The 27,197-nt window shown below is 41.5% G+C and overlaps 1 protein-coding gene across 1 annotated transcript; it reads left to right on the top strand.

Moving 5' to 3' along the window:
- LOC124616426 (uncharacterized histidine-rich protein DDB_G0274557-like) lies at nt 1–24,866 on the top strand. Its single transcript, XM_047144734.1, has 4 exons — nt 1–48; nt 679–841; nt 23,602–24,370; nt 24,791–24,866. The coding sequence occupies exons 1-4, from the start codon at nt 1–3 to the stop codon at nt 24,864–24,866; spliced, it is 1,056 nt and encodes a 351-aa protein (XP_047000690.1).
- The last annotated feature ends 2,331 nt before the right edge of the window (nt 24,867–27,197 follow it).

The following is a 27,197-nucleotide window of genomic DNA, read 5'->3' as shown; positions in this document are numbered from 1 at the left end:
ATGAGAGTGTGCAGTCAGCAAGGACCTAATCCCATCCACAGGGTCAAGGTCAGTGCATGGCCAAAGAAAGCCAGTTCTTCATGGATGAGCACTCTGGGCAATTATGCCGATCAGTGCTGCAGGTCCATAATCAGGAGGTCTCCTGGAGCCATTCTGCGATCTGGCACCTAATGCCAGCCCACTTACTGTGAATCTTCTCCTCCACTGCGATGTGGAGCAGTCAGCTGCCATCTTCCGGCTATGTCAAGACTTTGCCTCTGTGGAACTCCTGGACTTGGTATTTTGGCCTGATGCAGTGTTTTCTGTATAACTAGCCATTCTGTTCCTCATGTACCAACATACTGACTCTAAACTATGATTGAGTTTTCTGTGGCTAACAGTACATCAAAGATACATTGCGTTTCCACTTCAAAACAGAGACTTAATTGTCAATTGCTATCTATGTTGTGCACCTATGCTCTGAAGAACTGAAGTTAATGTTAATTTTAATAAACATGGTTTACACTGTTTGCCTGGGATTGAGTTTCTCTGTGCCACAGCTGGCTTGGACCACTTCAAATGGTGATGAGGTTTATTTATGGGACCTCAATTTTCACGCTTGTGGTCGCCCCAGGTAGGATGTGTTATTTTGTGTGGCTTCCACACTTCTGGCAGACTAACATTTGTTCTTTGTTCCAGGGTGTCTACATCTATGGACGTTATCACTCAAGTCCTACTGCATTTCCAAAATATGCAACAGGCTCAAGAGTTGATGTTAGGGATGCCTGCCATCACCACCACACCACCAGAAATCTCAGCACAGTTGTCTCGCATCAATTCATTGGTGAAGGGACTTCAGATGGTACCCTCTGCATTCTAGGCTTTTGACAAAAATCTAGAGTCAAAACAGACAGTTTAGCTCAGTTGCAAGGCCTTTGAAGACACTGCCATTTCAAGTGTTCTAACCCTCAGTGCAAGCAGTCATACAAAGAATCGTTGGTTAGGGCTATGATCGTGGTTCACTGTCAAGATGAAAGACTTCATTATGACCACTTAAAGATCAACGATCCTTCTTTAGCTATGTGCCTTCCCTCACCAGCGCATTTGAACAGTCAGTCAGGTCCTTCGTCACTCTGCAGGAACAACCACTGGTCACTTCACTCTGCCCACAAAGCTGGCCAGCTTCACTGACCATGCCTTGGGTTGATTTGGGAGGGGGGGGGGGAGGGTGGGGGGGGGAGACCAAACTAGAGGTCCTTGGTCTCATCAGATAGGGAAGGATGGGGAAGGAAGTCGGCTGTGCCCAAACCATCCTGGCATTGGCCTGAGGCGATTTAGGGAAATCACAGAAAACCTAAATCATGAGGGCCAGATGTGGGATTGAACCAACGTCCTCCCAAAAGCGAGTCCAGTGCGCTAACAACTGCGCCACCTCGCTCAGTGACCATGCCTCCCTTGGGCATAGGGCATAGACCCCATGGGTAAACAATGCCCCGAGCAATTATCATCATGTAGTAATTGTTCAATTATCATCATGTAGTAATTGTTTTGTAATACATCCGCATCGGTATTACTGCTTTCACAGGGTGAAATGCACAGCCTGTTCAAAAAAGAACAGAAAGCTAAAGTGTGGCATTCAGCCTTGAAGATGAATATCTGATTCAGACAACACTGCTTGCATCTATGGTTCCAATGTCCTCCATGTCCAGGCCATTCTTCCTTTCTCTGGTATAAGTCATTGACACTGGAAATGACCAACACCACCTCAACTCTTTTTCAAATTGACATTGGATCTTCAACCATGTACTGCTACCTGTGACCCTTCCTCCACAAATTTAATTAGACCAGCTGAATAGCTATAGTACTGACACATCAAAGGCTCTAGTTAAGCACTTGGGTTCAGTATAAGGCAGCCTCTCTGACAGCCCATATCCTCATTGCCGACTCGTGTAGGCCACAAAAAATTTGCAGTTGGATTTGTTCAATGCCCTTGGCTTGCAAATCCTCGGTTCAACGAGTAAACATTTGTTCCAAGCTCTTACTTGAATGATCTTTTCTCAAAATATGCCTCAGTTTTCTCAAGTCCATCAACCAGCATCACCAACATTAAAGCACATATCTCTTTAGTATAACTGTCTGCCTTTCATAACCACTAGAGCACCAGTCATCTTCCAACCCTGTTTGGAACGCCTCACATGGCACATTCCGCAAGTAACAAACTATTTATATGATATCGTCGTCACTATTAAAAATGCACAGGATCTAGTAAGTAATTGGGACTCCTAGCTCATTGAGATCCAATGAGCTAATTTGAAATGCAACAAGGAAAAATTTATTGCACGTTGCACGTGAAATATCTGGGACTTGTTTTCAGATACACTTAAAATTCTGCAGAATGTTGAGGCCATGAAGAAACTAGCAGCCTCCAGAGATTCCAAGCAATTAAATCAGTGTTCAAGCAACTGCATTATTACAGAAAATTCATTCGTCATGTGGCAGGTATTGCTGAATCATTGTATCAGTTTCTCCACAGTGATGTTAAGTGGCAATGGTCTTCCAGTTGTCAGAAGACTTCTCAGAGCCTGAAACAGGCACTACTCCACCCAACATGCCATATGGCATCTGATTTTTCCATACCATACTAGTGTAAAAAGATGTGTCTGACTAGGGGCTGGGGACAGTTCTTGCTGAAAAAGTCAATGGAGTAGAGCACCCAATAGCATTTCCTTCCAAGACGTTAATGCAGGTGAACTGAAATTACAGTCAAATCGAAAAGCTATTATTTTTGCACTGAAGAAATTGCACAGTTATATTTCTAGTTGCAGGGGACTTTAATCTAGTGATTACAGACTCTGACATCTATGGATACAATGCAGGTGGTGCAGGCATGCAATCTTGTGAAACACTTTTGCATGCATTTTCCAAAAACTGTCTTGAGCAGCTAGTTCGACAGCCCACACACAATGAAAATATTTTATACCTTTTAGCTTCAAAACATGCTCGACTTCATCGATGATTCAGGAAAGAGATAGGCATGTGTGATTATAATGTCATCATAGTGACAATGACTGTTGTTGTGGTCCAGAGACTGGTTTGATGCCGCTCTCCATGCTGCTCTGTCCTGTGCAAGCATCTTCATCTTCGAAGAACTACTGCAACCTACATCCTTCTTAATCTGCTGAGTGTATTCATCTCTTGGTTTCCCTCTACGATTTTTACCCTCCACATTGCCCTCCAATACTAAATTGGTGATCCCTTGATGCCTCACAACGTGTTCTACCAACCAATCCCCCCTCCCAGTCAAGTTGTGCAACAAATTCCTCTTCTCTCCAATTTTATTCAGTACTGCCTCATAACTTGCGTGATCTACCCATCTAATCTTCAGCATTCTTCTGTAGTACCACATTTCAAAACCTTCTATTCTCTTCTTGTCTAAACTAGTTATCTTCCATGTTTCACGACCACACATGGCTACACTCCATACAAATACTTTCGTAAAAAAACTTCCTGACACTTAAATCCATACTCGATGTTAACAAATTTCTCTTCTTCAGAAACGTTTTCCTTGTCACAGCCAGTCTACATTTTATATCTTCTCTACTTCGCTTCGACCATCATCAGTTATTTTGCTCACCAAATAGCAAAACTAATCTACTACTCTCTGTGTCTCATTTCCTAATCTATAGGGTGAGACAGTCAAACCTGCATTTTTTAAATCAGTGTAAAATAAACACGGATGCAGATATAAAAATTTTATTCATACAATCTTATTCTACATTTAAAAGCATTTAAGACACATCAACACTTTTTTTTTCATTGTTTGAAAATAACATCAGCAAGATGGCGTCCTTCTCGATCACAGCATTCTCGCAGGCGATTTACAAAGCTGTCCATCACATGACGGAGCATACTCTGAGGAATTCTCTCAACTTCCAGCCGTATTCTTGCTTTGACATCACCAACATTATGAGGTCTTTCTATATACACTTTGCTATTAAGTTAACCCCATAAGAAAAAATCACAAGCTGTAATGTCAGGTGAACAGGGGAGGGGCAAGCAACCACTCCATTCTTGGAAATCACTCGGTGAGTAAAAACTTCATTGAAGACATTAATGCTCACGTGGGCTTTGTGACTTGTTGCTCCTTGTTGAAATAATGTTTGATCATTCACTGTATATTGACAAAGCTGAGGTATGAAGAATGTCCTTAACATTGTTGAATAGTGCTCAGCACTGACGGTAACAAACTCCTCTATTTCGTTCTCAAAAAGTGAAGGTCTATCATTCCCGATGAGGACATTGCACACCAAACTGTTACATTGGTCGAGTGCAGGGGTTTTTCATGGAGTTGGCGAGGGTTCTGATCACTCCAATATCTAAAGTTCTGTTTGTTTACATATCCATTGAGGTGAAAATGTGACTCGTCACTCTGTAATCTCCCCACGGAAAATTACCCTCTACCACGCAATAATTAATAATGGTCAACCAAATCATCCACATGTATTTACGTTTGAAAAGTATCTGATCAGATTTTCTAGTAATATATGCGCCGACAGCTCGTCGACGCCAAGGTATTTTTCTAGTACGTTTATTCTTTGGAACAACAGAGGTACAGATATGTATGCTCCATGGTTATTATAGTGGGAGAAAGGAACAGCTTCGGAAGTATCGGTTGGAAGATTTTCGGATTGCTAAAAGAGATTTATTTACTCTTCTTCGCGCTAAAGCGAGCTAGGAAAGTTTGTGCCGCTAGCGTGATAGATAAAGAGAAAGAAAAACCTGTAAAAGAAAATTACATGAGACTTGGAACCAACAGAAAACGGAACATGTACGAAAATGGATTCAATATACAATTTTCCTCAGAAATAAGGTTTGTGACCATTTTATTCTAGAGTGAATGATGAATGAGTTCTCTGTCTGAATCACTGATGATTGTCTGGGCCCTGTAATTAATTGGGAAGTTTCAGCTGTGACGAAGAGAGCCTGCAATCTCTGAGTTTTTATAAATCGTCCAAAAAGGCTTCGTCCACATCTGAAATTTTAGATCTGTCGTAAACTGAACGAATTGTTCAAACGATCGATTTTCCCAACTGAATGCAGCGCTTAATAATAATAACAAATGTAAAAATCTTTTCCAGCAAGCCAGCCGCTGAACATTAAGACGAAGGGCTCCACCAGAGATTCTACTAGGCTGATTTCACGTAAATAATATAGTTAAACTGTACACAGATAAAGGACAGAGAGAGAGAGAGAGAGAGAGAGAGAGAGAGAGAGAGAGAGAGAGAGAGAGAGCGAGCGAATGAAATTCGAGAAATTACTCAGAATCCTCCATTAGCAAAATTGTCTGTCTGTCTTTTCACGGATCAGCCTAATAAGAAAACACGAAGCCCTGACTTTATTGTACCGATTTATGTGTGAGGGTGAAAGAGCGATAAAGGCGACAGATACACTTCTGTACAGACAAAACATTACACCAAGTTAGCGGCAAGCTGCATTCATATAGACTTTCATCATTTACAGAGTAGAATTCATTATAATGGCCAATCCGTGACAGGACACATTTTTGGACGTTGTTAAAATAATTTTGTTCTCTGTTTCATGTGAACTACGACGAGACAACTTAACTTGGAAAAGAGAAGAAATACTCGCAGCCAAATTAAGTGCATCTACAAATAAAAGCAGCACGCTGGGCGCAGAAAACTATAATTTTTTATTAAAGCTTGGTAGTATTGAGGAAGTAGACGTAGATTTGAACATTTACTAATTGTGTTCATGCCAGACGTAGTTTGATTGACCTGCCCTATTTGCATTTACCTGTATATACTATAAGAAAGTAGCCACAGAAGTATTCTTGTGTGAAGGGAGATATATACATATTGACGATAGAACATTTACATGGCTTTAACTAGGGCAATGTTTAAGATGAGTCAAGCAGAGCAGAGCAACACGCAACAGCCTTCAGCTGTTAGCACGGATAATAGTGATGCAGTAAGAAGTGTTGTAGAACCGATCGCTACAGATAGCGCGATAGAACGCCCTGTAGACACGGCTGGAGATGTAACAGCAAGTACGCAACATGGATTAGATCCATTGGTCATTATTATGAGGCAGATGCAGATGTTAACTGAGACCATGAATAATATGAATACGAAATTAGCCTCAGTTACTGAGGGGCAAGAAAATCTAAAAATTGACATTAACGCGAAGTTCGCCTCAGTTAATGAGGGGCAGGAAAATCTGAAAGCTGAGATTAAGCAGCAGTTACACGACAGTTTTTCCGAATTAGAGCAGCGGATAGAGGCGAAGACAAAGGAACTTAAAGATCAGGCCGAAGAGACGGAACGAAAATTAACTGCACAAATAGAATTGGTGAAAGCTCAATGTGAGGAATCTACTCACCGCGTACGTGTAGAAATGAAGGAGTATGTGGCGATTAAGATAGATACCGTACGCGAACAGATGGAAATGGTTCCGCAGTTAGTACAAAAGCAAGATGCCATGTCATGAGCAATTGCGCAACTTCCTGAATTGGCACGTACGCAGACGAACCTAAAGGAAAGTGTGGAACATCTGACAGAACGTCAAGACGTTATAGATCACCAGATTAATGTATTAACGGGTAAATTATCCGAAATCACATTAGAAAACAAAAGGCTAATGTGTGAAAACGTTGAGCAAAATGTTAAAGCAGCATTCCAGAGTCTATGTGGCAAACAGGAAGAGAATTTGTTTGCGAAAGGACTTGAGGAAGTGCGACAGCAGTTAGGGGCTGATTTCGAGCATTGGAAACAAACGATAGCAGAGTCGATACGCGTTTCACAACAAGGCTCAGAACAAATGAATACAGGCCAGTAGCAGAAGTCGGCAGCGACGATAGAGCCAGTTACTGCACATTCGCACACAATACCGACTTGTGTGAGTAACTCGAATATTAAATTGCCACGAGCTAGTTGTTCGCGTGAAGTTTTATCTGACGGAGATTACGAAAGTCTTTGCCATGCTGAAGAAAAAATGATAAAGCATCGGAAATTCCAGGTTTTTAACACTGACAAAAGGGGGGTCCATCCGATTGTTTTTATCCGAAGTTTTAGAGGAGTGCTACCCAGAAATTGGTCGGAGTGGCAGAAAATCAGTTTCATGACTGGGTATATACAAGGTTCGTGGGCGATCTGGGCCTCGGACATGACTTCTGTTTGCTCGACATATGACGATTTTGAGAAAGCGTTTTTAGCAAAATTCTGGTCAGAAGGGGTACAGGAACGCCTAAGGCAGGAGTTGCTCTACCCAGAGCCTTTCTCTTTTTCAAAAGGAAGCCTTAGGAAGTATTTTGAAAAATATATAAACAAAACTAGATATTGGGACAGACCTATGCCTTTGCCAGGCATAATAAACATACTTAAGGCAAGATTACCAACTAACATCCGGAATCAATTAATTTACGGGAACGATAAAGACTTGGAGTCGTTCCTCACGACGTTAGATCATATAGACATTATAGAAGAGAGCAACCAGAAAGCCCGTAACAACAGATTCCAATATAGGGAGATAGAACCTCCGCCAAATGGTAGGCAAGGGAACGCACAGAGATCGATAAATAGTGGAGAAACCCCTCAAAATCTCAATAATAATACCGGCAATAGTCTTGCGAGGGGCTATCCAAGGAACAACAGCAATGGGAAACGATACAATCCCGTATGGGGGAACGAAAGGAATTTCAGACCGCAAGCCTGGAACAATAACAGTAATAGAAAGTGGAATCAACCGGGGGGAATAGATTCAAATAACCAACATCAGTGGGGACGGACATCTACGAATCAACCGGTAATTACCGAAGTGACGGACGATGTCAACCACCAGGCGAATCAAAATCCAACAAACTTGTAAGGACCCACTCGTGCCCCGGAGGAGCGGTCAACAATTGGTTGAGGGGCAACAGGATATGTGTACCAATGCTAACGTATAATGATGGACGATTACTGGCAGATGAATTGACCGAGGACTTAGAACTCCAAGGTGAGGATAAGGAACAGGTGGCAGTAGCCGAAGTGCAAGTCATTTTGGAGACTGTACCTATGGTGGCGGTTTTGGACAGCTTCAACCACGAATGTTATTTCGGAGGCTCTATTCAACAAGATCAGAAATATAAGACGAGTACCAATTTTTCCAGTTCAAAATTGCAGAATAATAGGCGCCGTTGGGGCTAGATCGGCTAATGTAAAAGTGCAGTCACTACTTAGTGTAGAAGTCGGAAATGTAGCAATATTAAGCACATTCCTTGTTGTAAAAAATTTGGTGGTAGACTGCATTATAGGAGTCGACAGCCTACGTCAATACGGATGCAGAATAGATTTTAAAACAGGAAAAATTTGGTTAAATGTAAATAAACAAGAAATTGAGTTGGACTTGTTAAAAAAGGAAAGCCTTACCAGAAAATATAATATTGGGATCAGTGTGCAAGTAATCAGGACTGCACAAAATTCTAAACAGCACGTAAATAATGAGTTCCAAGTCAAAGGAGACTTCGGTCAATTAGTGTATGAGAAGTTAAAGGAATCCGACTGCATTATTGAAGAGCAGAAGAAGCAGCTCAAAGAATTATTATTAGTGTATGAAAACGTGTTTGACGAAAGGCCAGGAGTTATTAAGGGATACATATGCCATCTCTACGTTAAGCCACACGAAACGTATTGTAGAACTTTCTATCCTGTTCCCTGGAGGTTAAAGGCTCAAGTTCAAAAAGAAATAGATCGCATGTTGAAATGGGGTTTGATCGAACCCTCTACAAGCCCATACTGCTCCCCATTGTTGGTCGTGCCAAAAGCAAAATGAACGCTCGTAAAAAACATAACAATAAACTGTGTGTGTAGTGATAGAAACCTTTAAATTGAAATAGTTAATCAGTGACATAGAGTATAGAAATAGTGACTAACTATTATTATCGAGTGTTGTAAAGAAGATAGTGGAGATAGGCTTCACCTGTGGTTTGGGTGAACATAGAACTTTAGCATTGCTAATGTCATTAAGAATGATTAAAGATCTAACTGACCGTCAAGAAGAATGAAATGTTTCCCGTAAATGACGTTGAATAATCAAAAGAGGTTCCGAGTGAATATTCATATATAATCTCATGTGAACGCTTAAATGTGTAAACGTGTGAAGGGATGTGTTGTGGTAGTGAATCGTGAGTGACGGTTAACGCCGCAAAGATAATTTCCCGCGCAAAACAGTTGACGTCGGCGCGAGAATTAAAATCGATATAGACGACACAGATATGCTTTGTAAGAGACTCGCACCAAACGCGAGGATAAACTGATTCATGTTGAACTCTAAAAGGAATAGGTGTTATAATTAGAAGTTAAAAGTTTTTAATTTATTAATGAATGATTAAAGAAAGTAATATTCATAGATTCAGTAGTAATTTAATGGTTCGTGTTCGTTTGGGAATTTTATGTGAAAAATCCAATTCCATATATGAGCATGGATGAACACCGTATGAATCAGAGAGTAATTAAAAGAAGCGAATCCGCATTCCTCAATGCTAATAACTTTTACATTTCAGCACTCAAGCGAAGAAATATATGTATTTAGAATAAAAAGTTTTGAGTATAGCTAAATTATATGACTTATCAAGGAAATATGGATGATGTCTTGGTATAAAATGAACTACACTTTCCATTATTCGATGATTTGAATCCAAAATCTATAGTAAGTTACATGAATCCTTTAAATTACGAAGAACAAATCAGTGATAGAAAATGTGTTAGAACTTTTGGACTTATAAGCACAAGTGGGGAGGCAAAGTCAAAAGGTGTATTCAAACGAGAGTAAATCGGATGATGCTTTTGGCAACATCATTAAGTAATGGTTGAATTCCTTGAAGTACGTCGTAACAAAGGATCCATGAAGCCATAAGGATTTTGCTTTCAAAAAGGAGAATCTTGGACGGTGCAACCTAATCAGTTCTCTTACAGGAAGAGTTTCCCTTTTGGTCATTGCTAATTCTTTTGGAATGAATGTTGCAAGTGAATTCGAGTATCCCTGTCCCTTCTACTCTTCCCATTGTGGGCCGCGTAGAAGATCAACTCCAAAGGAGGCCGCGTAGAAGACCGACTACAAATGTGGACGTCGGGGACATGCAAGACCCGGGGGGAGTTTACCACCGCAAGATATTGTACTAGGAACAAGATTGTAAAACGAGAATTCACGTTATTCATTGTAAAACGTTTTGTTTTGCTAGAGGCACAAACCACTCTTCTCCAAATCGTGATACAAATTGATCCCTGTCTTTCCTATAGAGATCTATTTCAAAATTATATTTTTTTTTTCTTCTATAGGCTTTCCTATCTTCTATGTACCGTAGGCTGGGGGTCTAGGCTTAAGAGGTTTTCCAAGGTTTCCCTGCTTAAGAAAGTTCCCGAATGGGTAGACCCTGACATCAGTTCATGAAAGATCATCTTCCTTGGTTGTGCACAGCAAATATAACACCTAGATGCACGTAAAAGCAATACAGCCGCGGTACCGGTCTCTTCATTTCTTCTGTCTTCAACATTTCTTTTCTTCGTCTGTCTCAAATATAATATTCTTTTTCAGTCGGAGGACTGACAATCATCACTTCCGGGTTATCCACGCTAATAGATAGCTCGCGAAGTGTGTTCGGTGAATCAAAATTGAGCTCACAAACTTCGCTCGCTGCGAGGGGCATTGTAATCTCCCCACGGAAAATTACCCTCTACCACGCAATAATTAATAATGGTCAACCAAATCATCCACATGTATTTACGTTTGAAAAGTATCTGATCAGATTTTCTAGTAATATATGCGCCGACAGCTCGTCGACGCCAAGGTAGTTTTCTAGTACGTTTATTCTTTGGAACAACAGAGGTACTGATATGTATGCTCCATGGTTATTATAGTGGGAGAAAGGAACAGCTTCGGAAGTATCGGTTGGAAGATTTTCGGATTGCTAAAAGAGATTTATTTACTCTTCTTCGCGCTAAAGCGAGCTAGGAAAGTTTGTGCCGCTAGCGTGATAGATAAAGAGAAAGAAAAACCTGTAAAAGAAAATTACATGAGACTTGGAACCAACAGAAAACGGAACATGTACGAAAATGGATTCAATATACAATTTTCCTCAGAAATAAGGTTTGTGACCATTTTATTCTAGAGTGAATGATGAATGAGTTCTCTGTCTGAATCACTGATGATTGTCTGGGCCCTGTAATTAATTGGGAAGTTTCAGCTGTGACGAAGAGAGCCTGCAATCTCTGAGTTTTTATAAATCGTCCAAAAAGGCTTCGTCCACATCTGAAATTTTAGATCTGTCGTAAACTGAACGAATTGTTCAAACGATCGATTTTCCCAACTGAATGCAGCGCTTAATAATAATAACAAATGTAAAAATCTTTTCCAGCAAGCCAGCCGCTGAACATTAAGACGAAGGGCTCCACCAGAGATTCTACTAGGCTGATTTCACGTAAATAATATAGTTAAACTGTACACAGATAAAGGACAGAGAGAGAGAGAGAGAGAGAGAGAGAGAGAGAGAGAGAGAGAGAGAGAGCGAATGAAATTCGAGAAATTACTCAGAATCCTCCATTAGCAAAATTGTTTGTCTGTCTTTTCACGGATCAGCCTAATAAGAAAACACGAAGCCCTGACTTTATTGTACCGATTTATGTGTGAGGGTGAAAGAGCGATAAAGGCGACAGATACACTTCTGTACAGACAAAACATTACACCAAGTTAGCGGCAAGCTGCATTCATATAGACTTTCATCATTTACAGAGTAGAATTCGTTATAACTCATCCAGAGTTTGTGAACAAGCTCCTTGTTTTCTTCAATCATTTGCAAAAGACTTTCACAGAAATGCTGTCCACAAAGTCGTCATAATTCAAAGTGTTAACCACTTGGATTTTCAGGGTGTATACGTGGACAAGGAAAAAAAATTCCGGGATTTTTCCTGGATTTCCTGGTTAAAAACACGTTCTCCCAGGTGACAGTATATTTTTTCTTATCAATCCTTTGAACGGTTATGGTTTTATACACAGACGTACAACTTCCTGGCACTTTAGAAAACGAAACTCAAGGAAAAAGACACGTTTTGGAAATATCTTTGATGTGCAGCAACATGTACGCTGCGTATTTTCGTATTACGAAAGTATACATTGGAATTCCACCAAACATCGCATGTTATTTTCCGAATCATTGAAATCGAGATTTCGATGCGCTTTTGTAAGCCGTTCGTAGCTCATGTCACGTGATCTCGCCAGCCGATGACAGCGGATATTCAGAACATAGGACACGTGATGTAGTCAGCCAACAGCAACATCACTCTTAAGTAGCACGAATACACAAACAGGGAAAGTTAATAGTTTAAATTAATATACACAGTGTTGCTACAAGAAAAGAAAAGCTTTCACATATAATACTGGCCTCAAGCTGCAAGAGAAGCTAAGCTTTCGCATATACTGTTGATCTTTTTTGCGCGTGTAACTTCAAGATATATTACACAAATGTGCCGGTAAAATTTTTAATAATGACATAAATGTCTGATCTTCAGGGTTTGAAATTCTTCTAAATGGCTCGTCATCAAAGAGTTGATTTTTAAATGAACTCAAACGCTCTGTGGTTTAATAAATTCATGGTACATTCTTGCACATAGCTCAACATGGTAAAAGGATATTTACTTTGAAAGTAATGCTTTTCAAACCACTATTCGGAATATTTTCCCGCGACCTGTTAGAAATAGGTAAGTTTCAGCAGCTGCCAGAGACCGCAGATAACAGGCGACACTGCGCTTGGGTAGCTATCATGACATAGGAAGCCCATATGTACGTACGTGTAAAATATTAAAAGATCATACATTATGGCATAAAAGACACAAGACATCAGAGGATACTGCAAGAGCATAGGAATTTCGTGAACCATATTAAAATGTGCACATTTTAAGTGCATACCTAAAGGGCACATCCGTATGTCTAGACTCTCAATGAAGTAGACCTCGACCTGATATTAAGCTTTTCAGTGTGGTTTTCGGGATGTTAATTTTCTTGGAGCACCAGTACTGTATTATATCATGTTTGGTTCTTTATTATGGCATAAAGGTTGAAATAAAATAAAATGTGAAACTAACGGCATGTTTCAGCCTTCCGTAATTATATGAATGTGTTTTAATTCACTTGATAGCTCCCAGCCACAGATATCCATTTTGTTTTCATTTGACGTGCGAGTAAGCGAAGGGGAAATAGCAAAATCACTAAATGTAAACACAGGTCACGTGGAGACTACCCACTATTACTCAGACTGCTCTGCGCATCAGCCCCGGGTCTACGACATTTGCGAAGCGGGTCAATATTAAAAAAAAAATCGAATTTTCAAAATGCGCACATCTTTCTGAAAAGTCTGAAACATAAAATATATGTATTCAAGGAAATGTAAGACATATTATTTGATCTTAAGTATGCCAAAGTGCAGTGCCACGCCTCTTCATAAAGCATTTTTCTACCACACGTCCAAACTATATTCAGAAGAGTGGAAATTGAAATGTCCTGTGGTGCCTCTCCTGCTCCCAGTTGGCCGGTTTGACAGCCTGCCCCTCTGTAAAAAAAATCTCACAATTAATAGCGGATGGGATTACTTGTAATCGAGAGAACAACAACTCTTCAGAAAATCTGAACTCTTTATTGCCTATTAGTTAATAACTTGCTATTTTGTGCGACACAAAAGTAAACCAATACTGACAAGAGATAAGCAAGAAATTACACATTTCTTCAAACCTTAGCTCCTAGCATTTTTACTCTGTAATCTTGCTACAGCTTTACATGGCGTGCTTTCCTTTCTGCGAAAGAATCTATTACCTCATCAAAGTTCGTCAAACGTTTTGCTACATGAAAAATCGAAATGTCGCTGTCTAATACCGAAAAAGCTATTACTACAAATAGGGCATAAAACTGGTATGGTTTCCCGATCTGATTAGATCTATTTTGTCACTGTCTGCTAGATAAAACAAACTAGGCCTTTCTAATACTGCAACAATTGTAACACACACTAAATAAACGAGACTGTTTTGGCACAAAAGGCCATTTTTATAACATGACAGAATATAATTCACGAATTACCAATATCAAATGCCTATTAGGCCTACTACAAGCAAAAACTTTTATGTTAGGAAATAGTTGCACATTTTATTCCTATGCACCAGCTTCTCAAGCATGAGATCGAAAAGTATTACGAAATTTTTATATAAATTTGGAATCGTCTTATTCTTCCATAATTTTTGTGATGTCCCCGTTTCTTCTCCTTCCTCATTCTAACAAACAATCTTGTCATCACCAATTCTGTAGCCATTGGTGCCACTGTCAAAATTTGTTCACCAATCAACTTCACTAACCCTGCCTGAATCACAGGTTTAGTTATCCCGCAATTATTTTCCGGTTAGGCGTCATTACGTGTTCAAACAACGTTTTCCGCGTTACTTCCAGAATAAAACTTATCGGCTGCTAGCCGGGGACTGTACTACTGGTCCTTACTAGCGTAGCGATCTGGCCATAAATTTTCTGTCAAAATTTCATTTTCTTGGATACACCGAGAAGGTAATAAGTAATCTTCTTCACCTGTTATTCCTGTCAGTCGTTTATTTCCATTCTGGTAGTCTGAATCTATGGATTTCGCTAGTAATTATAACAATGCTGATCATTCGCAAACCCAATCAACCGCAGAATCAGACAGCGATTGGCATTCATCCGTTCGGCTTTACTCCCTCAGCTCGTATAGCCCCATCCCCTTTTGTCTGCGAAAGTTTATTTCTAGATGTGACGAGGATTCTTCTGACAGAGACGTCACGTACACAATGCATGAATTCAGAAGTCGACTTATAATTCATTCAGAAATCAACTTAAAATGTGTTCAAAAATGTTCAAAAACCAACAGGGAAGCATTTCAAAATCATATGAATAATCGATAGAAAAACGTGCGCTGGATGCTAGGCGCTTTGTGAAACAAGTTTTTTTCCTCAAGAATATGAATTTGGCGCCCCCCTTTTCCAGGTAGCATCTAGCTGCTTGCTGCAACTTCTTGCACAGCCAACAGCAACATTCTTGTAGCCAGAAGCAGGAGAATCTGCTACTCAAACGTGACTCAACTGTGCATGCGCAAGGGCCCGCTCGTAACACTAAACTGAATCCAATGTTAACAGTTGTGACTTCACGATCATTGGAGGCAATTTGTTGTTATGAAGCAGTGCATAGTCTTCCTAAAGACTTTGAAACATTTTCAATTGGCACACCCTTGCATGAGCACTGTGTGTAGTAGTTGTATATAGCGCATTTCCTATGGAATTTCAATTATTTTCGTTTTTTTCTCTCCTTTATGTTTTATTGTTGAAGTATTATTCTGCAGTAGCGGGATACAGTAATATCCTCTGTTAACGATTCGGTTCTTACCAGTTAAAATTACAAAAATTTAGCTGTAAAATAAATAAAACAATGAAAAATCCCGGAATTCTAAAAATATCCCGGTTTTCTCCCAGATGAAAAAATTCCCGGGTTTTTCCCAAATCTCCCGGTTGTCCCGGGTCGTATACACCCTGATTTTGTATGGGTGGTGATGTAAGTCTAACCTCAAAATCCTTCAGACAGTCCTGCCAGAAATTCCATGGGCAACACTGTCTACGCGCTGACCTCTGGGGGCTTCTTCCCACAGCAATTCTTACACGTTGCACATTCTTGTGAGTACACACTGTCCTCACTCTGCCGCCTCTTTTCCTTGTTGTTTCACTGACGTTTTCGAAGTTTTCAACCAAGTTTTTATTGAATTAACTGAAGGCACCAGCCTATTACGATTAATTTTAAAATGCGCCCAGAAATGACGCTGAACAGCTACATAGCTACCGCTTTGGTAGAATGCTTTCACTGCGAATGACCACTGTTGCTTAGTCCACTGCTCTGTGGCTACTGAAATGCTTTGTGTTGGGGAACGCAGTGGCGACAATGGTTACTCGCCCCCCACTACTTCCAACACTTCTGCACACTAATAATAAATGCAGGTTTGACTGCCGAACCCTATAACTCCCTGAGCATCACCTGATTTACTTCGACTACATTCCATTATCCTCACTTTGCTTTCTTGATGTTCGTCTTATATCCTCCTTACAGGACACTGTCCATTCTGTTCAGCTGCTCTTCCAGGTCCTTTGCTGTCTCTGACAGAATTAGAATATCGTCGGAAAACCTCAAAGTTTTTATTTCTTCTCCGTGGATTTTAATTCCTACTCCAAAATTTTCTTTTGTTTCCTTTTCTGCTTGCTCAATATACAGATTGAATAAGATCGGGGATAGGCTACAACCCTGTCTCACTCTATTCTCACCCACTGCTTCCCTTTTGAAGTGTTGGCAGAAGAGCCAACACCGTGTTGCTAGAGGAGGCCGAAAGGCACGCGTTAAGCTCACGCAGATTGGCGTGAGGTCTGGAACAAGGTAAAGTAATTATCCTATAAAGAAAAGAACGTAGTTCTTGGAATACTTAACTTTAATCCACAATTGGTGTATATCGCTCTTGACGGTACATGTTATAATCTCAATATCAAATGCTATGGCGCCTTGCTAGGTCGTAGCAAATGACGTAGCTGAAGGCTATGCTAACTATCGTCTTGGCAAATGAGAGCGTAGTTGTCAGTGATCCATCTCTGGCTAAGTCGGCTGTACAACTGGGGCGAGTGCTAGTAAGTCTCTCTAGACCTGCCGTGTGGCGGCGCTCGGTCTGCAATCACTGAAAGTGGCGACACACGGGTCCGACGTATACTAATGGACCGAGGCCGATTTAAAAGCTACCACCTAGCAAGTGTGGTGTCTGGCGGTGACACCACACCTTTCATGCTCCTCGACTCTTATGACCACCATCTTGTTTCTGTACAAATCGTAAATAGCATTTCTCTCCCTTTATTTTACACCTGCCACCTTCGGAATTTGAAAGAGAGTATTCCAGTTGACATTGTCAAAAGCTTTCTCTAAGTCTACAAATTCCAAATGCGTAGGATTGCCTTTCCCTATCCTAGCTTCTAAGATAAATCATAGGATCAGTATTGCCTCACATGTTCCAACATTTCTACGGAATCCAAGCTGATGTTCCAAGAGGTCAGCTTCTATCAGTTTTTCCTTTTATTTGTAAAAAATCATGTTAGTATCTTGCAACCATGACTTATTAAACTGACAGTTCGGTAATTTTCACACCTGTCAACACCTGCGTTCTTTGAGATTATTATATTCTTCTTCAATTCTGAATGTATTTCACCTGTCTCATACATCTTGCTCACCAGATGGAAGAGTTTTGTAATGGCTGGCTCTGCCAAAGCTATCAGTAGTTCTAATGGAATGTTGTGTACTCCCAGGGCCTTGCTTCGACTTCGGTCTTTCAGTGCTCTATCAAATTCTTCACACAGTATCACATCTCCCATTTCATCTTCATCCACGTCCTCTTCCATTTCCATAATATTGGCCTCAAGTACATGCCCTTGTATAGACCCTCCATGTACTACTGCCACCTTTCCTTCTTCGTTTATGACTGGTTTCCCATCTGAGCATTTGATATTCATACAGGTGGTTCTCTTTTCTCCAATGGTCTCTTTAATTTTCCTGTGGGCGGCATTATCTTACCCCTAGTGATATATGCTTCTACATCCTTACATTTGTCCACTAGCCATCCCTGCATAGCCATTTTGCACTTCCTGTCGATCTCATTTTTGAGATGTTTGTATTCCTTTTCACCAGCTTCATTTATTGCATTTTTTATATTTTCTCCTTTCATCAATTAAATTCAATATCTCTCCTGTTACCCAAGGATTTCTACTGCCTTCATCTTTTTACCGACTTGATCCTCTGCTGCCTTCACTATTTCATCTCTCAAAGCTACCCATTCTTCTTCTACTGATTTCTTTCCCCTGTTCTTGTCAGCAGTTCCCTGATGCTGTGTGAAACTCTTGTTCTTTCAGTTTATCCAGGTCCCATCTCCTTAAATTCCTACCTTTTTGAAGTTCCTTCAGTTTTATTCTACAGTTCATAACCAAGAAATTGCGATCAGAATCCACATCTGCCCCTAGAAATGTCTTACATTTTGAAACTTGGTTCCTAAATCTCTGTCTTACCAGTATATAATCTATCTGGAACCTTTCAGTGTCTCCAGGCCTCTTCCATGTATAGAACCTCTGTCATGATTCTTACACCAAGCGTTAGCTATGATTAAGTTATGCTCTGTGCAAAATACTACCAGGCAGTTTCCTCTATCCATATCCCTGCCCATATTCACCTACTACTTTTCTCTCCCTTCCTTTTCCTACTATCAAATTCCAGTCCTCCATGACTATTAAATTTTCTTCTTCCTTAACTATCTGAATAATTTCTTTTATCAGCGTCATACATTTCTTATTTTGTTCATCATCTACACAGCTAGTGGGCATATTAACTTGTACTGCCGTGTCTATCTTGGCTACAATAATGCATTCACTATGCTGTTCATAGCAGCTTATCCGCGTACCCATTTTTTATCATTGTTAAACTTTGTCCTGCATTACCCCTATTTGATTTTGTATTTATAACCCCGTATTCACATGACCAGAAATCTTGTTCCTCCTGCCACCGAACTTCACTAATACCCACATATCTCACTTTAACCTATCCATTTCCTTTTTTAAATTTTTTAACCAACCTGCCTGATTACGGGATCTGACATTCCACGCAGCAATCCGTAGAATACCAGTTTTGTTTTGCTGATGACATTCTCCTGAGCAGTTCCCTCCTGGAGATTCGAATGGGAGACTTTCTTACCTTCGGAATATTTTACCCAAAAGGACGCCATCATCATTTAACTAACTAAAGCTAAAAATCCATCAAGAAGGCTAGGAGACTATTTTTGCTAGAACAAGCAGATAAGCAGTTGTCTGCATCAGTTAGCAAAATGAGTCCTGGACATCATTTAGTTCCAGTATGATGCCAATTTGGTTTTACAAAGAGTACTCTATGGCACAGCCCCTCACTTGCATTTATTGCAAATCTCTTGCCCAGCACAAAGTCTCACATAACCGGAAAAAAGCACAGGTGATTCCTGTATATAACAAGGCTAAAAGCACGGAACCACAAAATTACAGACCAATATTCTTAAGATCGGTTTGCTGCAAAATTCTTGAACATATTCTCAGTTCAAATATAACAAATTTCCTCGAGACGGAAAAGCTTCTGTCCACGAACCAGCACAGTTTTAGAAAGCGTCACTCATGTAAAATTCAACTTGCCCTTTTCTCACAATACCCTGCAAACTATGGACGAAATGCAATCGGCAGATTCCATATTCCTAGAGTTCCAAAAGGTATTTGATGCGGTTCCCCACTGAAAACTTTTAACGAAAGTTTGAGCAAACGGGATAAGTTCCCAGATACATGAGTGGCTTGAGGACTTCTTAAATAGCAGAACCCACTACATTGTCCTTCATGGCAAGTGTTCATCGAAACAAGGGTATTGTCAGAAGGGCCCAACAGAAGTGTGATATGACGACTGTTATTCTCTATACACAGAAACGTTTCAGTCGACAGGCAGAGTTCAGTTTATTGGGAGAATATCAGAGAAGTTGATTCATCTGTAAAGGAGACCAAGACAGTATGTAAGACACTAGTGTGACCTTTCTTGAGTACTGTTCAAGTGTTTGAGATCCCTATCACGCCAGAGTAAAGGAAGACATCAAAGCAATTCAGAGGTGGGCTGCTACATTTGTGACCTGTAGGTTCGATCAACATTTGTGTATTACAGTGATGATTTGTAAATTCAACTCAAAATGCCTGGAGGGAAGACTTCTGTTGTGAGCATGAGCAGCTTTTTGCAATCAACAAAATCTTCACAGTTTAACTGAGCATTTCGACTGATGACTTGAACTCATATAATTGATGACAGTGGGATAACAATGTCTTCAACAGCAAACAACCATCCACAGCCACCTTTTCTACCCATGCTAACTGGAATAACATCATCAATGTGGAGCTTTGATCTTCCTAATTATGTGACCGTTAGTGCTGCCTGCAAGAATTCCTATCTAAGAATAACATTATGACTACATTCTGCTAAACGGACAATTCACAGAAATGTGTTCTATCATTGATAGTTATTCTTCCAACACATGTTCCTGTCACCTGGAAATATTCCTCCATTTGTGACCTTCAGCTCAACCTCTTTCACATATTGGTAGATAGTCTTACTGAGCAGGTGACTGCATTCAACAAAGGGAAAAGCAAGCCCCATTTGACTTACAGCCAGGCAGGCTGGCCTCTGATGATCAAGTTGACGAGATTTCCTGACATTTTGCTAACTGTTGTCCATGGAAGATTTCCATCTGTGCCAGCCTTACCTCCATAGACGGTCGCCTCACTTACTAACCTGAAATTTTTCTCACAGGAAGAATACACTGAAAGAAATGCAGTGTCAATATTCTAGCTTAACCCAGTGGTTGCCAACCTTTCTGTGAGCATTACCCCTGAGTGCACTCAGATATTAGCTAGTACCCCCTTTCCCCAATGTTTAGACTTTTGAAAAATTTTCTTAACAAGGGGCTAAATCACACTATTAGTTCCAGGTGGAATCCAAATTATATTAAGTCTTTTCATGATCCTCCTAAAAACAGAGGTGCCATTATGTCCAGACAAAGAGTCCAACAAAAGCAATGAAATACTGTCCACAAATGATGATAAGACTTTTCAGAAGTAATGTTGTCTCCCATTTTTCCAGGTTTTGCTAAGTCAAACAAGATTTTTGCAAGTAAACACTTTTTTTTAATTTTTGATGCTAATTTACCTTGATATTTCTTCCCGTCAGCTACGAATTTCTCTACAGTACAAGGAGTGGTAATAAGGAAGCCGGACTCATGCTCCTACTCTTTTTTGAAAACAACTTACACAACTGAAATGTTGTCCCCCTTCAATGTAGTCCCCTCCCAAATCCCTTTACCCCTCTGTGTGAATTTTTTACTGTTGGAGGCACCGCTGTAAGTCTTTTTTTGTTATGCCGTTGAGGAGTCTAACTTTTTCCTTCACTGCATGCACGGACTCGAGCCATGTTTCTTTGAGTGCAGATTTCAGTTTTGAGAAGAGAAAGAAGTTGCACGGTGCTACGTCAAGCAAATAAGGTGGCTGTTCCACCACTGGAATGTAGTTTTTCACCAAAAACCTCTTCATAGACATCGTGTTATGGCCACTGCATTGTCTTGACGAAGAATCCATTAGCAATTCTTCCACAGATCTGGTCTCCTTCATTGCACACATTCACAGAGGGCCTTCAGAACAGTTATATAATAAGCTTCACTGACAGTCTGATCTTGAGGCATCCAATCATTGTAGATAACCTCTCGGATATCGGAGGGGAGGGAGGGGGGGGGGGGGGGGACAGCCATCATTGCTTTGAATTTTTATTTGTTCACGCACACTTTCTTCTTTTCCAATGCATCATTTGCCACTTAAAAAGAGTCTCTGGAACATATTGGAATATCTATGTTTCATCACACATAATTACTTTGCTGAGGTAATCAGGGTAATTTTCAATGTTCTCAGGAGTATCAGCACAGCAGTCCACTCTGTGTTGCTTTTCCTCTTGTGTGCGGTTGACACCAATTTAGCACAAACCTTTGTCGTGTCCATATTATCATGCAAAATCTGTTTAACAGTTTCCTTATTGACTCAGGCGAGTTCTGAAACTGCTTGAATGTTCAGGCCGCAGTCTTCTCGAACAAATCTACTTATCTTCTCCACATTTTATTCAGTTTTTGAAGTGGAAGGACGGCCCGATTTCGGATCATCTTTGATGTCTTCCCTAGTGCCCTTGACCCTCTTAACCCACTCATAAATTTGCGTACAAAACAGGCACTGATCACCATAAACTTGTTTCAACAAATCTCAAGTTTCTGTAGTGGATTTTCCACATTTTGTGAGGAATTTGGTGTTAACACACTGTTACATTTTAGAGCGTAGCAAAATTTCGACAGAGTTCAGACACACAACCCGTTTCTAAGACGGCTCACAGTGGCATAAAATTTTGTATGCATGTCTGGGAGAGTCTCAAAGCTATTCCCCGCACTCTCCTCCTCGTCACCGATGAAGCAAGACATGAGCACAACAACTAGTGCGGTTTCTTTATTGCCACACCTCGTCATCGTCATCATCATCATCATGATCATCATCATCTTGGACAGTTTTCAGCCTCTGACTGGATCTCTGTTTGGAACATAAGCCTCTCCATCGTCTTCTGCCTTGGCATCATGTCTCCGTCTTGGCCTTAGTCCAGTCTTCTGGACACATTCCTCTACTCCTTTCAGCAATCTGTCTCCCAGTCTTCCTCTTTGTCTCTTTCCTTCAAGTTTCATCTTGTCTATCCTCCTGGGTATCCTCTAGTCCTCCATTCTCTTAACGTGTCCATACCATCTCAGCCTTGATTTCTCCATCTCCTCCTGTAATGGTTCCATTAATTCTCTGATTCTCTCATTTCTTAACCTATCTTTGTCACTCCAATACTGTTTCTCAAGAATTTCATCCCACTAGCTTGTACTTTGCTTTTCTCTCTTCCTTACATAACCCAGGTTTCTCATGCATATGTCAGGATTGGGGCATAGTATGACTGGTATATAACCTTTTTACTGATTTGGGGTACATCTTTGCTCCATATCAGGCTTCTGACACTGTTCCGAAATGCTTCTGCTTTTCTCCCCCACTCATTTATTTCTCTGTCGTTTTTTCCATCTTCCTGTATCAAGCTTCCTAGATACTTGAATCTCTCCACTCTCCTCAATCGTTCCCCACCAATTGTTATTCCCGTGGTTCCTTTCTCCTCCTTTCTTCTTGTGATAATCATCTCACTCTTACTTATACTAAATTTCATCCCATATTCTTGTACTGTTCATTCCCATATGTCCAACTGCTCTTGTACTTCCTCCTCCTCATTCCTCCGAATCAGGGCTCCCCAACCTTTACAGCTGGCGGACCCTTTCTTCAGTCGAAAATCTATGGTGGATCCCTGTCAGTCAAGAGCACAGTAACTTTAAATTTCAGAGCGAAACCCATGGGAACTGAAAGCTTGTTAATGCAAGTGCCATGTTCCCAATGACCCCCCCCTCCCCCCAAAGTATCAATAGTCTTTGGTTTAGAGATGAATGAAAAGGACTTGAAATTAACGATCCAATTTGAATTCCCAGTGTATCCAGACACTTACTAGTGGATTTATTCCCTTTGTTCAACACACTATAGCCTGATTAAAATTACTTGGTAATTGACATTTCGCACGTTGGAACTGCCTTCCTCCAAGAGCAATCAACGCCGTCCAAACTGTTCGCTGTTGACAAGCTGCCGCTTGTGGTCTGTTCACTTCCACTGTTTGGCTACTGTTGTGTAAGGAGCATGCATATTTCGTAACAGTCGCGAGTGAGAGTGAGTGTGTGTGTGTGTGTGTGTGTGTGTGTGTGTGTGTGTGTGTGTGTGTGTGTGTAGTTTTTCGTGAAATCAGAAGAAAAATGTTCAAATGCATGTAAAGAGTATGGGACTTAACTGCTGAGGCCATCAGTCCCTAGTCTTGCACACTATTAACCTAAGTTTAACTTCCGCTAAGGACAACACACACCCAACCCCCCCCCCCACACCCACGCCCACGCCCGCGCGCACACCCACACCCACACCCACACGCACACGCACACCCACACCCACACGCACACCCACACCCACACCCACACGCACACCCACACCCACACGCACACCCACACCCACACCCACACGCACACCCACACCCACACGCACACCCACACCCACACGCACACCCACACCCACACGCACACCCACACCCACACGCACACGCACACCCACACCCACACCCACACGCACACCCACACGCACACCCACACGCACACCCACACGCACACCCACACGCACACCCACACGCACACCCACACGCACACCCACACGCACCCCCACACGCACCCCCACACGCACCCCCACACGCACCCCCACACGCACCCCCACACGCACCCCCACACGCACCCCCACACGCACCCCCACACGCACCCCCACACGCACCCCCACCCGCACGCCCACACGCACGCCCACGCCCACACCCACGCCCACACGCACGCCCACACGCACGCCCACACGCACGCCCACACGCACGCCCACCCGCACGCCCACCCGCACGCCCACCCGCACGCCCACGCCCACGCGCACGCCCACGCCCACGCGCACGCCCACGCGCACGCCCACGCCCACGCGCACGCCCACGCCCACGCGCACGCCCACGCCCACGCCCACGCCCACGCCCACGCCCACGCGCACGCGCACACGCACGCGCACGCGCACGCGCACGCGCACGCGCACGCGCACACGCGCACGCGCGCGCGCGCGGCCGAGGGAGGACTCGAACGTCCGGCAGGAGAGGCCGCGCAGCCCACGACAACATGGCGTCCGAGACTGCGCAGTCATTCCACGCGGCTGTGAAGAAAAGAGGCAGACCCATGATTCAGGATGCAAACACATCACGAAAGAAAAGAAGCCAAGGAATTACCTTTAAAGGACTACTGTGACATCTGTTGTGCAATGTGTGCAAATACATTCACCCTGTTTACATGCGTTTCCAAAACCGGATTTCATAAGCCGATGTCCCAGTTCCGCTTTTGGTTCGTCAGGTAAACACTTTTAAAAAGCCGTTTTCCAGTTCCACAATCTGTTTTCGTGCCAATGTAAACAGCTCGGAAAGTCTAGTTATTTTTATGTCTTTGCGTATCTACTGAATGGCAGCTGTCCGTCCATAGCCGGCTGCTAGCAGGCCACGTTGCAACAGTGTACTGTCAGTTGGTAGCTGGCAACTGGCAGGCGGCGTGGCAATAGTTTAGCCACAGCTGACAACTTTAACTACTACTTGGACACTATATCGTGGCAGTCAGCCTCGACTGTAAACAAATTAGGAAAACAAATGGACTCTCTTATTTCTATATAAGAAGACAAAGCATTTCACAGAACGTAAGACTTTTTTCCTCAAAGGAAACAATTCTGGTAGAAGTGGTTTACCTTTTACAAGGTGGCACGTGAAAAGTCCTCATTTGTTTACACTCGCAGCCAGTTGCCACAATATAGTGTCAGAGTAATAGCAAGTAATTGTAATTGAAGTATGGCCAGGCCATATTATCAACTGAAAGGATGGAATATATCATAAAGAAAAGAAATTAGCTTTAGAGATCTTTTAATTTTCGCGACAAAAATATCAATGCCAACAGAATTCAGTTAATAATTATTTTGTAAATGATAGAAGACAGAAACAAAATTCCTACAGAGTTATAGTTCAGGTAGGTTCACTGAGCATCTAAGAAGAAAAATGCTTTCTTCTTTACTATAGATCAGTTTGTAGGAATAATGATGGAATCCTAATGTGATGGTTGAGGGTGCTTCTGCTGACACAATTTTGAAAACTTGGGTTCAATTCTTGACAACTGGAGACAGATGTCTGGTTCTGCATCTAGACAGCTTTGGTACTTAGTTTTGTGGGCAGCATAGATCGAGAATCCAGTTTCACACATGTATGTTGTGGCAAACGGAAGTAGTACCCGTTTTGCCTTTCGAACAAGGGGATAGTATTTCTTGTTATCCAAATGGATCCAAAAGTGTGAGTAACCTTCAGTGTCAAACCTTGATTTCAAGGTAGTGTCTGTGGCAATTTCTATTAACAACTCATATTAATTTGATGATAGAATGTTTGGCTTTTTGGATACAGGGAATGGGTTGACCACCCATTCGTATTTCTGCAGCTTCTCATCTTCAGCTTTTGGGAAATAATGCTCCAACAATGACATCAAGCTTCAGAAATGTTCCAGGATTTGATGAAACAAACTCTTCCCCAGCGCCAATGTTTTGTTTTTCAAAATCTCCTTGAGAAGAGGAAAACACTCGACCTCCCCCTCCTCAAAACTCTCTGCCCAAAAATTGATTTTCCTCTTGAATGCTCAAACTTTGTCGATAGCAGTGACCTTTGTTTCACTTTGCCCTTGGAGTGAAATATTAAATTTGTTCATTTTGGAGAAAATATCTGACAAATAGGCAAGTATACACTGCCAATTTTCGTCATTAATAAGGTCTAATTTGGTGTTATGCTCCAAAAGGAAAGCTAAGGCTTCCAATCTTAATTCGTACAACCGAGAGAGTGCATTCCCACGTAAGAGCCACCTCACTTCTGAGTGGAGAAACAGGGAACAATGAAGGCTTCCCATATCTTCACACACTATTGTGAAAAGTCTTTGACTTCAACAGCCTTGATTTTATGTAGTTAATGATTTGAATGGATCCGTCTAAAACTTTCTTGAACGAAACAGGCATTTGTTTCGTAGCTAAAGCGTATCTGTGGACAGCACAATGACTACTGCTGCAATTCTTGGCGTTTTCTTTTATCTTCGTTATTTCTCCGACTGTAGGACCCGTCATAGCTTTTGCACTATCTGTGCACACATCTATGCAATTAGACCATGAAACTTCGTTAGTCCTTAAAAAATCATCCATATTCCTGCACCTGTTGTGTTGGCAGGTAGTGGTCTGCTGAATAAGAGGTCCTCAAAACATCCAGAATATTCATAACGGACAAAGCCAATAAAATCGCTAATCCTGCAACATCAGTGGATTCATCTACCTGCAGAGAAAATGAATTGTGTCGGGTGCGAGAAACAAGAGTGTCTTTCACATCATTTGAAACGCCTACAATGTGTCTCTTGACAGTATTTTTTTGATAATGGCACCTAAGATACAAGTTTTAATGCCTTTTCATCTAGCATGCAAGAAACAATATCATTAACAAATGGCTTTATGAGATTTCCTGAAATGGTATGAGTTTCGCCTGTTTTTGACACTCGATAACTAACCAAGAAATAAGCTTTTAACGAATTTTCATTGATTGTTTTTGCATGAGTTTTCATGCAATGCTGAGAAGCAGCTAGTTCAGCACTCTTCCTTTTGAAAAAATCTATGTATTTAGCCTGGATATCCGGGTGAGTACCTTCAAAATGATGGTGCAATTTAACTGGAACCACTGAACTGTTCAGAAGGACTCGCGCACAAATTACACACTGAGCTTTACCCTTCTTTGTCTCCACAAAGCCCATTTCTAAATAGCTTTTGTTATACTTACGCTTCTTGGATATTCCACTTCCACAGGATATTGCAACCAATGCAGTACTT

Source organism: Schistocerca americana, chromosome 5, assembly GCF_021461395.2.
Source record: "Schistocerca americana isolate TAMUIC-IGC-003095 chromosome 5, iqSchAmer2.1, whole genome shotgun sequence".
In the NCBI taxonomy this organism is placed as follows: domain Eukaryota; kingdom Metazoa; phylum Arthropoda; class Insecta; order Orthoptera; family Acrididae; genus Schistocerca; species Schistocerca americana.
This window is presented reverse-complemented; position numbering and strand designations above follow the sequence as displayed.